Source organism: Neolamprologus multifasciatus, chromosome 7 (assembly GCF_963576455.1).
Source record: "Neolamprologus multifasciatus chromosome 7, fNeoMul1.2, whole genome shotgun sequence".
In the NCBI taxonomy this organism is placed as follows: Eukaryota; Metazoa; Chordata; class Actinopteri; order Cichliformes; family Cichlidae; genus Neolamprologus; species Neolamprologus multifasciatus.
In genome coordinates this window covers 51,291,466-51,304,688 of record NC_140445.1, presented here as the reverse complement: position 1 = coordinate 51,304,688, position 13,223 = coordinate 51,291,466, and the positions used below count along the sequence as shown (strand labels likewise).

The 13,223-nt window shown below is 40.2% G+C and overlaps 1 protein-coding gene across 4 annotated transcripts in view; it reads left to right on the top strand.

The window, feature by feature from the left end:
• The window catches only part of LOC146515301 (cGMP-inhibited 3',5'-cyclic phosphodiesterase 3A-like), a 78,496-nt gene that overhangs the window by 50,822 nt on the left and 14,451 nt on the right, over window positions 1-13,223 (top strand). For all 4 annotated transcript variants that reach the window (XM_085167728.1, XM_085167727.1, XM_085167730.1 and 1 more), the window contains exons 3-5: window positions 3,463-3,723; window positions 5,626-5,783; window positions 13,045-13,118. In XM_085167728.1, coding sequence (XP_085023854.1) covers window positions 3,463-3,723; window positions 5,626-5,783; window positions 13,045-13,118 — 493 coding nt within the window. The remainder of the gene's footprint in view (window positions 1-3,462; window positions 3,724-5,625; window positions 5,784-13,044; window positions 13,119-13,223) is intronic.

Sequence of the window (13,223 nt, the reverse complement as noted above, 5' to 3'; positions counted from 1 at the left end):
CCTCAAACGCTAACCCAGCACCTGGAGTCTTGCACTGCACTTGAATGTTCATGTCCTGCTCTTAGCTTTAAGTTGCTTACTCTAAGTTCAGTTTCAGACCCAGTGCTTTCATCATTAACATCCTCTTATGGCTACTTAGTCATGCAGTGTTCATATTCCTTACAGAGTGTTCATCTGTCCTTGCATTGCATGCTTAAAATGATGCCCTCTCTGTATTCACTTATTAGACTTTAGTGCCTTCTTTATGTTTTCACTTCGCTTCAGAGTCGCGGCTGTCATGTGAAAACAAAAGACGGAGTTTGCAGAAGTAGCAGATGAGTTTGCGTGTGTACGTGCATGTGCGTTTGGAGCCACTGAGACCCCCTAAGGATCACTGTTGTTTTTGTCCAGCCAGATGTTTTTCAGCCACCATACTTTTGTTTAACCCCCTATTTAGCGAACTCTTAAATCAGGCAATAAATGAGCTGAAAGACAGGTGTTTACATCTTATGCTCGCAGTGTAAAGTGAAAGAGTATAGGAAATGTGAGCGGGACAACAGAGGGCAGCGGGGATAAACGATGATCTGTCCAGAAGTGTTCCATTCGCCTTTTAGAGGATGTCTGCGTGTCATCATGCGTGGGTCACCCTATGTGGAGGACTTTGCTTAAACTCAGAGAACACATGCCTTTTGTATTCTTGCAGACCAACAGGAAAACGTGTATAAATACACCAACTTATCTGATAGGATACTAGGAAAACAAAATGCGAGACCTTCTCTGTTCCCACAAGAGGAGACGAATGAAAGGTATACACACATGTGTTGTTAACGTCAACCGCTTGCTACTTAGCCAGTGTAAATAAAATAAATCTGGGTGCCCGGCAGCTGGTGTCAAAGTGAATGGGACACTGGGGGGAGAAAAAAATCTGATAACATTCTTTGGGGGGAAAAGGGAACTCGTGGGCTTATTAGATAAATTAGCTGGCAGCCAGGACTGACCTGTGTTTAGCTGTGGTTGTTCAACTGCTCAAGGCACAGCAATTAAGAGTGGGTTGTGAACTTTTCGCTTTACTCTGTGAAAACAAGGCCGACTCGCGCAGCGCCGATGCCTTGAAAGCTGTGCAGCAGACGGTCAGAAACAGACGATGGCTGTTGGCCATCTGAGAGGTCAGGAGTGAGGAGGCCAAAGGTCAGATTCTATTTGAGACACTGCTAATGAGTCCATTCAACAAGGATCAAGTAATCCACATCTGTGCTGAACGTGTTTCAAACTTATGTTGTTATGCGGATAGTTAACAGGCTGCTAGAATATCGAGGTCTACTACTGTGAAGTACATCGCTGTACTTCTTCTTCTCATGTTTTAAAAAGAGCCATATAAGGCAAAAATAAAGCCTTTGATCTATGAGTGGATGTAAGTTTGCGTGTTTGTATGTGTGCCTGTGTAACACCACAGCTATAAAACAAACCCTGGCAAAGTCTAACACTACTACTGAATATTTCCTATACTTAATAGTGGCACAAAAAGGACTATTTCTTGTTTTTATATCTTTATGTATTGGGTTTGAATCTTGTTTATTTATGCAATTGGCTACTTAGCATTTGTATAATTTGTTTTCTGATCTTGTTGTTGTTTTTTCCTGAACTAAATGCACATTTCAAGGGATTTCGCAGCGTCACTCTACATAAAAGATGTGCTGTAAAAGTTGAACAAAGCAATTGATGACTTTGAACTTTTTAATTATTGTTTTTAATGATTATATGCACAGACACCACTGGAAAGCAGGAAAATCAACATCTGACCTCGTGTTAAGTATATTTTTAATGCTTAAGATTTTATTCATAGATTGTTGTCTCATTTAATTTTTCAGTCATGTTTTAATGCCCCATAGAAAGACAGCATTAAATTAAAATGCATAATCCTGAATATATACTTATTCCCAAATTTCTATTTAGTCACTTCTGAAACACACACACAAGCCACTAACACTGCATTTACATATACCATACAGTAACATCATGACATCAATTCAATTCATATCAAATCAATTCAACTCGGTTTTATTTATGTAGCGCCAAAATCAACTGTTGCCTCAAGGCGCTTTATATTGTAAGTAAAGACCCTACAACAACACAGAGAAAACCCCAACAATTACATGACCGCCTATGAGCAAATGCCTTGGTGACAGTGGGAAGGAAAAACTCCCTTTTAACAGGAAGAAACCTGCAGAAGAACTAGGCTCAGGGAGGGTGGCTATCGGCAGGGGAGAGGATGACAGGACAAAGACACAATGGAAGAGAGCCAAAGATTAATGTTGTCTAATGACTACATGCAGAGTGCTGTATAAAGACGTGCCATTCATATATTCCAAACTGTTTATTTAAAAGTTCAAATTCTTAAGGATGCACTGGAATTCAAAACTGAAAATCAACATTTTTAGCAGATACCACAGAATAAATTGCTAGAATAACAACTTATACAACGATCCATATTGTTCCACTTTGTGCCAGAGATTACAGAATTTCATTCATTCATTATGAAAAGTAATTAACAAGTTTTAAGGTCTTCATCTTTGAATCTTTATCCACATAAAGTGACACATAGATAAATATTAGCCACTGACACTGGCAGGCCAAATAACATCCACTGACCATTTGGCATGTCAATGGATTCCCTTTAATTCTAGGACTTACAGGTCTTATAGTTTTTAAAGGTTTTATAACCCCAATTTCGAAAAAAGTTTTAGGGCACTGTGTAAAATGCCGTAATTTGCAAATCTTATAAACTCACATTTTATTCACAATGGAACATATAAAATGTTTATATGTAATGTTTATGTTTAAACTGAGACAATTTACCATTTTAAGAAAAAATGTTAGATTTTTCATCTCATGAAATGTCTTCACTTGGTGAAAGATTTATGTGTGCTTTAGTATTGTCTTGCTGAAATATGAAAGGCCTTTATTAAAAAGACTGCTCCGTTTCCAGATGAGCTAGCTGAATAGGCACTAATACACCCCCATGCCACCAGACATGAAGGCTTTTGAAGTGTGTTTTGGCCAGAAAAACAGTGTTTCTGAATCATGTTCACATATGGCTTCATCTTTGTGACTTGTGTTCACAGACAATGATTTTTGGAAGGGTTTTTTCTCAGTCCATGAATTCCGTGACAGAATGTTCCAGTTTATCCTAAAAGTAGTCACTAAGAAAGAAATTGTCTTAATGTAAAAACACCATCTAACCTTCAGCATAGTTTGACTACCAGCTCTTTAGCATAAACAACAAAATAAATTCAAGTGTCACAGTTAACCACATTATATACTCAGAAAGGAGCTGCTGACATAGTTTACACACCCGCTCTTCATGCCTGCCATCGAGAAGCGGAACACGGCCGCTATCAGACTCAGCCGTTAATTAGCATCAGCTCACATCAGCTACTGTTGCAGTGATGATTAACTCTTCTTTGTCTCCTTGTCATCCTACAGTCATCAGGCACAACTGTCATGGTGGACATAGCAGTGATGGGAGAAGCCCATGGACTGATTACAGACCTGCTGGCTGACCCCTCTCTCCCACCCAACACCTGCACGTCGCTGCGGGCCGTCAGCAACATGCTTACCACCCAGCTCACTTTCCAGCCCCTGCACCGGCCACGCCCTGCCCCCCTGCATAACCCCAGCGATGTCTACACCTGCTCTGACTCAGAGGAGGTACCTGAGAAAGGAGAGAAGACATCCATCCACAAGGTAACAAAATGAGTTAACACAAAGAAATGTAGCCCTTGGAACCAAAGATGAAAGAAGGGATATTTTTCATCCTTAAAAGAAAAGTCAAACGTGTTAATCAGAAGTAGTCAAGAGGCTGAAACAAAATAATTTTATTTGGAAACAGTGAAATATTCCTTGGATGGAAATGTGGTCCACCTTATTAAGGCCAAATGATTTATATACCACACAGCACTCCCCACACATGTTAATCTTTTAGCCCATGTTTCAGCTAATGAGTGCTTCCTGCTCTCAGAACTTTTAGCATCAAATGAAGGAGTATTTTTGTAGAGTTGAGTGAAGAAAAATAGAGCGCTTGGAGCACTGTTCTTCCCTTCATAGCCGCAGCTGTGTCAACATGACAGATGTGCAGAGCCGTACAGAGTGTGTGCGCACGAATGTGAGGAGCGGAGTAGAAGAGGAGAGGCGACATGGAGGTGAATGTATTCCTCTAAAGGCTGCAAAGACCGACAAGCGTGTAAGCAAACCCGGACCTCCTCCATGACCGTCCAGCTATGCGATACCTGTTCTGGCCGTTGTGGAAACTGTTGTCACGTCGCTGGTCTGACAGGTGCACGTTTACATCATCTGAACTGTGGAAAAGTAGTCAAGATGAACTGCACCTGTGGAGTAGCCTGCGAAACTGTGCTCATTAAGACTTTCCTCCCCCGAGGGACAATGTGCCCAGTTCTGCCTGCCCAGGAGGAGAATAACAGGAGTGAAGTTTTTCCAAGCTCATTTTCTGTCCAACACAGGCATGTTCTCTGTCTCCATTGCAAAATGGCAACTCCATTGAAAGGGCTACAAAAAACCCCATGAATGACAAAACAAATAACTACTTGTTAAATGTTGAAACTCACTCTGCCCTCTTAAACGGCTATACAAATGATGAAATGTCGACACTGCTGTGTGTGTTTCTGTGCCAACATTTCTGCTTTTGGTTTTAACCTGATAGGGCTTTCTTTATGGAAATTTAAAATTACAGCCTTGCACAATTTTACAATTGGAAAAGCATACATTTTTGATGATACAAAAAATGGTAAAAATGTTTGTATTCATAGCAGAAACAAGATTTTCTTTTAAATTTGTGTGAATGGAATTTTGCATGTACCTTGGACTGATGGCAGAACTAAGGTTACATCAAAGCTCTAAAGGTAAGTAAGTGAGAAACATGCCTCCTAATGCTGTACATGAGTTTGTGTGTCCTAGCACTCAGTATATGAAGCCGTGTTGTGAATGGGCTCATTCAGGATTCTAAGGCAATCTTTAGTAGGTCACTCTGCAGAGGACGGAGAAAGAGAGTCTGCCATGTTTAGAGCTGCTGTGCCAAATGACTGCATGGCACAGAGCAGATGGAGGCATTTCACGGGCACAGACTGCTGGGAATCCCAGGGAAGGAAGAATAGAGAGAATAGACATAGAAAGCCTGTGACTGACAGAACAAGACAAAAGAGACTTACAGAGAGAATAAGAAGCAGAGAGGCTAGAGCCTATATGATGAAAGGCATCTGCACAGTGCTATATAGAGCCACAGCTGCCTGCTAATGTCCGATGCGGGGTTTATTCTCCTTGGATCCAGCGAGGCAGATTGTGAAAAATGTTCCAGGTTATCACCAGCGTCGTTTGTTTCAGATTGGCCAAGTGCAGAAAAAACAACAATCTCATCCAGATGATTTATTTACCTGGAGACAAAGCAAACAAGCATTATCTTTATCTTACAGGTGGGAGTATTTTTAAAGCTTTTATCTATTTAATACAAAAGCAAATAATGATGTTTTCTGACTCCTGCGGCCACTCAATGATTTCGATTTTTATTAAACACCAAGTGATAAGATAGGTTTCCGGGGTTGTTAACTGTGTATCTGTACTGTGCATTTTGTGCAGCGTCTGAGGCGGAGCCTCCACCCCGGCCTTCTGAGGAGGATCTCTTCCACGTGGACCACCACCACCTCTGCCACAGGACTTCCCACAATTGAGCCGGGACCCGTGCGAAGGGACCGCAGTGCCAGCATCAAACCCTATCATGAAGCACTCACGTGCAGGTACCTGAGCCACAGCTGTTTCACATGAACCTCCTGTATTTTTAGACCCCAGGTTTTAGTCACATTGGTTACTTTGTTCAAGATTTGGCAGATGTAGTTCCACTTACACCTTATGGCTTGCTTTTTCAAGTCCCCGTTGGGAATTTTGTTAGATTTTTAAATAAAGGAATAGGAATAGAATAAGTCCTATTGTACTATAGATATACACGACTGAGGCACAAACACACTAAGGAGGGCTCCTACAATGCGAATCACTCTGAAGGATATTGGATTTTTGAGCGTTATGGCTGTAGTCATACCAAAGCCATCAGTGTCAGTGAAAAGCAGTGGCACAGTTCAGAAAAGGATGTGTGTGCAGTGGGAGCCAGAATGGAAATATGCCCCACAGGCGAACGCATTAACCTGAATAACTAAGACGCACATCAACCCTGAGCACATTAGTGCTGAAGATAGCACAAGGCTCACGCTACACAGAAGTATCATGGCTCCAAAGTAGATCTGTGAGCCTTTCATAGAATAGACAGTGTGTGGTTTTATGGAGGTGTTTTCAAGCTTTTTGTACTTTTTAGGAGAAATATGGTGCAGGATGGAGAAAGTTAGAGGTTACATAAGTCCTGATAAGCATTTGTTTGAATACAGTACTAAAGCAGATGCAGTGAATCTGATGGGAAGTGCTAGGTTTTTCCCCCACTAAATCACATTGTTGCATTAAATCTTGAATAAACACAGGATCCTCATGTATTAAAGTTGTTGTGGTTACTAAGTGAATTGTTTAACCACAATTTACTGTGATCAGTGCAGAGATAGCATTCCTTACAATTACTTTGTGATTACTGTAACATTATGTTTGGATTATCTTAGAGCAGCGCAGGGGAAATTATGCTTTTTTTTATGAATTTCAAAGGAGTTTCAGCTTGACATTTTTCAGCTGTGCATGCTCGCATGAGTTTTCATGCATACAGTATTTCTGTGACGCAAAAGCAGCACTAGACAGCACATACGCTCTGATTTTGAAATATTAAATATGCCTCAACAAGAAAGAGTCTATTAGTGTTTCATCCACTTTATTCAGTCTCTTCCCCATCCAGTTTGTGGCGTTTGTCTGCAAGTACCAAAGCTTCCGGGTGTCCCTGGATTTCAAAGCAGTGTCTCAGTTTCCTGTAGTGTACCAACCAACGGGAAAAGTAGGGTTTGTGTATATGCAATTCTCAAATGCCGCATAAGAACATTTGTCTGATCTAATATCTGAAATATTAATTTGTGGGAGAATTTACGACAGCTACGTCTGATGATTCTAAGATTCACTGAAAACTGCCAGGATAGATTCAGAGAATACAACTTCAGCTCAGGATAACCTTTGCATTGTTCATTAGCATTCATTAGCCTGTGTTAAAAATAAAGAGCAGCGGTAAATGTATCTCTATGTATTTATGGCTCGTATTCTAACAAAACCCCAAATTAATACATGAAGATTTTTTTTCCAAAATTACAGCTTCCAAGTGCAGAGATTTGAATCAGCTCACTTACATACTTACAGTCAGCAAAGCTTCAGGTAAAAGCGACCTCGCTACTTCTGCGAACTCCCTCAAAACCTATTTTAACAATTGTTTGGACTAAATGTTGCAGATGTAAAATGAGGCATGACTCTGCAACTGCATGGCCTATTTCACTTGCAGATGAATTTAGAAACTCATTTTGTGTGGATGGTTAAAAAAAATATGCTTTCAGAAGAGCTGCAATGCTGGTATATATATATATATATATATATATATATATATATATATATATATATATATATATATATATATATATATATTAGAGTAGCATGAAACAATAGCAATCACAGGGCATCGATGTTCAATCAGGTGTACAAGTCGTGGCTAATGAGGGCGGGTACCCTGGCTCAAGTGATTTCATCCATGTTGTCGTTAGTAAGTGATGCCAGCCAGACTTTAGTTGTGTATTGTTAAGTTTTTTGCTTTAAGATTTGTTGCGTGAAGCTATCTAATGATAATGGTCGTACTGTAAAAGTAAGCGTTTTCCATAAAAACCACATGTGTGCTGTTTCCAAGGTAGTTTTTTTTACATTTTTTTATACCTTGGAGAAAAAGTCTAGTCGGCAATGCTGTGTCTTCACCTCGTGGTAAACAAACCCACAGTATTTATTTTAGTTTGTGGTCGTTAAACTCGTGTTCCATGACCAAACTGGGTTTCTTTACTTACTTACTTAATTAATTCCAACAGAGATCCCATTAGAAATTCTTTGCCAGTATTCCTGAAATTATATTCAGGACTATGTCTAAAAATTACTGTAATACCTTAAAGGTGAATTTTTGTTAAACTCCTTGAATTAAAGCTGAAACTCTGCACTTCAATCACACCTTAAAATCCACTGCGATGGTGTAAAGAGGCAAAAACAGTTAAAATTGTGTCGTTGTCCAAATATTTATGGACCTAACTGTTGGTGTTTGAATCCCTGTATCCCAACAACATGCCAGCTTTGTTCATGTGGCGTGGTTCCCAAGTTCCAAATTCTTATGGAAAGACTTTGCAAAGGAGTCCTGGCTGATATGGTGTCAGAGTGATGCTCATAGTTAGGGGTGGGTTTTTATAATCGATTTATCGATTAAAATCGATTCTGGCTTGGATAACGTAAAATCGATTCATTAAAATCCTGAATCGAATTTTTAATATAAATGTATTTTGCCCGAAATGCCAGAATCTCTGGTGAAATCTCACAAAATTTCAACAACCACCAAACAGCTAAGACAGTAAATGAGAGCAGGAACACGGATTCTGCACAAAGATGTAAACACACAGCGCAACCCGTGGATCAGAATCAGTTAGATGTCACCTTTCTCATGGTCAGGGCTGAAAGCCGACAGCTCGCTGATTCTGATCTGTCGGGGGGTCCGTTCACGCCGTTTGTGTTCACGCCCCTAATGCGCTGATTCTAAAGCTGTTAGTTTCTCCAAACAATATTGACCGAAACAGCAGCAAAAGAAGATCCAAACTACGCTTCACATAAACATCGTCATGTATTCACTCTGACTTTTGCTGATGCACAGCTCTCTCTCTCTCTCTCTCTCTCTCTGCTTGTTACGCACCAGTCTACCGTTGTTTGTCGGCCGACGTTTTTTTTTTTTTTTTATATACTTCCGAAAAGAAAACCTAATTTCTGCCTTTCAATACTGAACAAATTTAAACTTTTTAAAATTATGCAAAATGCAAAACGCATAGCCATGTCTCTAATAAAACCGCTTTAACTTCAGAGGTAATGTTCATAAGTTGATTAATGGTTTTCTTTCGTTTTTGATGTACTGCAGAATATTTTTATAAAATCCCAGGCCAGGAAAATTGCCTTCATGTTTTTCTGTGTTTTATCCTCAGCTACTTTGACACAAAGGCCTCTGCTGTGATGCTCACACCTTTGATAAAGTCTTGCGTGTGTCAGCTTCCTTTTTATAGATACAAAAATATGTAAATGTACTGATCTGAATTATAATATTTCTGACTGTCAAAATTTCCCAGATTCAAATCGAAGTGAATCGAATCAAATCGAATTAAATCGAATCAAATCGAATCGTGGAATCGATTCAGAACCTTGTGAATCGGAATTGAATCGATTCTAGAAATCAGTGACGATACCCAGCCCTACTCATAGTATTTAGGGTTAGATGTTGTATTGTATATATTTTTCTACAAAAATGGACCTTTGCGCCTCTTTTTAAAAGCTCTAACAAAAGTCTGAGTGGAGGCTTATTGTAATAATCAATCTATATTAGAAAGCCTTAAGTTCTTTTTTTTACTGCATTAAATTCTTTGCACTGCTTTCTTTTGTGCCTTCAGCCCTCCAAAGACCTGCGTAGCCTGCGCCTGTCAGCGTTGTGTTTGGTCCTGTTTGCACAGTGACAGTGTGATACTTGAACATAAAGCTTCTGTACACAAAGCCTGGTCTTATATCTTAGCGCAGCCCAGCAGCATAAGGCCACTTACTGAGTGTAAACAAACACCTGGTTCTCTCCCCAGTCACGAGAACACCACAATTAGCTCACACACTCGCACTCTTAGATACAGCTGCTTCTTCTGGCTCACACGGTCCGGAAACAATTGGAAAACACAGAGATTTTCCAGGTTTCGTTTACAGCAGTGGAGAGGGCTCTTTTCTGAGCAGCACTTCAGTTAAATGCGTTGTAGGCATCTAGCTTTTATCCAGATGCCTGAAATAATCAAATAGGGCTGGTAAGGCTTCGGTGTTTAGCTGAAAGACACTTAACCAGAGCCCATGCCGACTGAAAACAACTTGCTGTGTTTGGGATCTGACCTTTGATGGTCTCTTAGCAAGCAGCAACCTGCCAACACGTCATTTCTCAAGTAGGCTTTGACACCTAAATCACGCATTTAAGGGAGTAATAAGGAGTGTTTTTGGTAATTTATGTACTCTAAACTGTATTTGTTAGAGTGTCTGGCCAAGACCAGAAGCCTATGAATTTCCTTTCACATCACTGACACACCACCACTAATCATTCCTGATACATCCTCACACAGAGTGATGGGAAAGAGGGAAGGAGAGAGAGAGTGAACACATGGAAGGGAGGTTGGGCGAAAATGAACACATGGCTTCAATTGCCTTCTCTCTACTCCATCATCAAATCTGCACAATCTTAATTAGGGCATTAGGCTTCTTTTTTTCCCCCTCCCTCGTTTTTCCATCATGTCAGCCTTCAATGACGTACACTGTTAAGAAGGAATAACACCAACTTCAAAGCTACATTATCACCTTTTTTTTTTTTTTATCAGATAGACCCTGTTTAAAGGGCCCAATTGAATGCCTTCCATTTCCCTCAGCCCCAGCCACTGTGTTGTTATCTTTTTCACGTCATCTGGCTCGAGAGTAGGTAGATTACTGGAAGCAGAAATAATAGCTGCGGTGTTTATTGTGGCTTTGGCACTGTCCGTCGTGGCTCTGAACCAAAGGTAATCTGTCAACCTGCTGCAAGTGGCTGAGTAAAAAATCTGCAGCGGAAAGGTTAGCAAGCAGAGGCCAGCCGGAGCTTACGGCACGGCTCAGGCCATACAAGAAGAAGTCCTCAAAAATGAGCAAAGCAGGCAGGGCTGCAATTTAAACTGAATTACATTTGCTTGATTAAGCATCATAGTTACAGAGTGAGTGCCGAGTGCCTTTTGGCTTAGAGATGAAGAGCAATTTTTTTTTTTTTTTTTTATGACTTTGAAAATGATGTATGTTATAAGGCAAGAAACCAACTTTGACCTTGATGATTAGACAAAACTGAGCCTGATCCATAAAACTGATTTTAAAGCACAATGACATAATAAAAAAGGACGCGAGCAGTTGTACTAAGAAGAACCAAAAGAAGTTGTGTGGTTAGTTGATTGAAATATAGCGCGTGTCATTTTTTAAGCTAAAATTCACTGTATGATGCATGTTAAATTTCCTGTTTTTTGAAAACAGGGGAGATATTTTGGAAAAAACTGTATTTCTTTTTTGTTCTGACCAACAATGAGCTTGTGTAGAATAATCATTTACACACTACCACATATTGAAACTGATTTGAAGCCCTCAGTGCGTTTATTTTTCTGTAAGACTCATCGCTCTACACAGAAATATTTTTCAGTCTTTACGTGGTTAAGGTTACAGAATTGCAGATAGCGACATCGTTGTATTAGAGAAACCGCAACCTTAAAACCTTTGGCTAAATTTCACTAAATTCCACTTTGAATTCCTCAATAAAACCACACTATAGGATGGCGTCTGTTGACTCCACACAGCAAATGTGTTTACAGCTGACAGTTGTGTTCTCCCAAAAGGCAAAGTAAATTCTTACTACTGGTATATAAATGTTATTTCTAGCATAGAACATGATAGCAAATTGAAAGTGGAGTGTGTATCATGTGTAGTTAGTTTCTGCGTGAGTGAGAGAGCGAGAGATAAAAGCAGAGCCACTTGATATATGATTGGCAGATTCCTCAACTGAAAATGACCGGCCTCCTTATTTACATTTTGTGCTCAAGGCTCAATGTCAGTAGCCGAGGTTATTCTGCTGCATTAGCAGAATAGGAAAAGTGTCTGCCAGTTCTTCAACTTTCATTAAAAGTAAACCTTTTAAGCCAAGTGCTGCTGCCTGCCCAGACCCCCCTGACAATAATGTACTAACTGTTCAACCGCCAAACTATCAAACTATTTTATATTCCACACCTGCTAGGCATTAGACACAGTGGTCCAACCTGACCGTACAAACACAACAGAACTCCCTTTGTTGGGGCCTTAGGAGCATTATGCTGGGTGGGTACAGCTCAAAAGTGTTCCAGAAACACTTTATCAGGAGGAGATAGACACACTACAGGCCTTTGTGCTCCCTGTGACACCATGCTCTAACGGCAGGCATTTCCTGCTCCGAGTAGGCAGGTTTTACAACATTTAGGGAGAGGTATTTTAATTGGAACCACCTATAGCCTGACAGTGGCCTCAGTGGAGAAACACGGAAAATCTGTTGGGAAAAGTCTGGGAGGCTCCCCGTGGTGTCACACAGCTAACTGACCAGTAAAGGCCAGTTCTTTCCACAGAAGATAACATTTGCTGTTTGATTTATAAAGCCCGTCATCAGATGGGAATGTTTTCATCTGAGACTGAGAAAGTGAGTTGTTGTTGCGGCCGACACTGGTCTGTCATAAATCTCAAAGAGGGTGGGCTCAGTTTCTAATGAATCATTCATAACAATGCCAGCGTTTGGAGTTTGCTTTGTTGTTTATTCCAGTTGCATTGTGTTAATGTGCGCATCCATTAGATTCATTACTACGTATTTTCTTGAAGCAAGTGTGCAACGGCTGTTTTCGTGTGGGGGCTGCACAGTAGGAACCCCATTAAGTTCTTTTTTTTTCTTGACAACTTCTTCTGACTGTTTACACATCGAAGACAGATGTGGCGAACGGCGATATTCACATTTCTTTAGCAGAGCCACAGATAGACTAATACATATATTCTGTATTTATCTTCCATGTGTTTTGCCTGTTAACTTTGAACTGCTGTGAATGGTGTGAAATTATTTGCCTTCTGATAATAATCAAATAATTAAATCAAAGGAATAAACATTTTATGTTATCGTCATCTGCTCAAAAAGGTACAGGTCACTAGAGTGTGATTGTAACTCGAGTATATCCACACGCAGTAGTTAGGAATGCACATCTGAGATAAATAGAAACTCTTTTATTTAACTAACAGTGAACCCCCTCTTTTCTACAGTTGTGGGAGACCATACATCAGACTGAACCACGGTGAGGGCTCTTTAGACAAGGGAGACAGGATACCACGTTCAGGTATGCCCCCAGTCTTTCTAGCATTCCTGCAAAGCAGCATGGGAAGAGTGTTTGTGTTACGTTTGCTGGCATAAACACTGAATCGCTTTTGTTTATCTCTTTGAG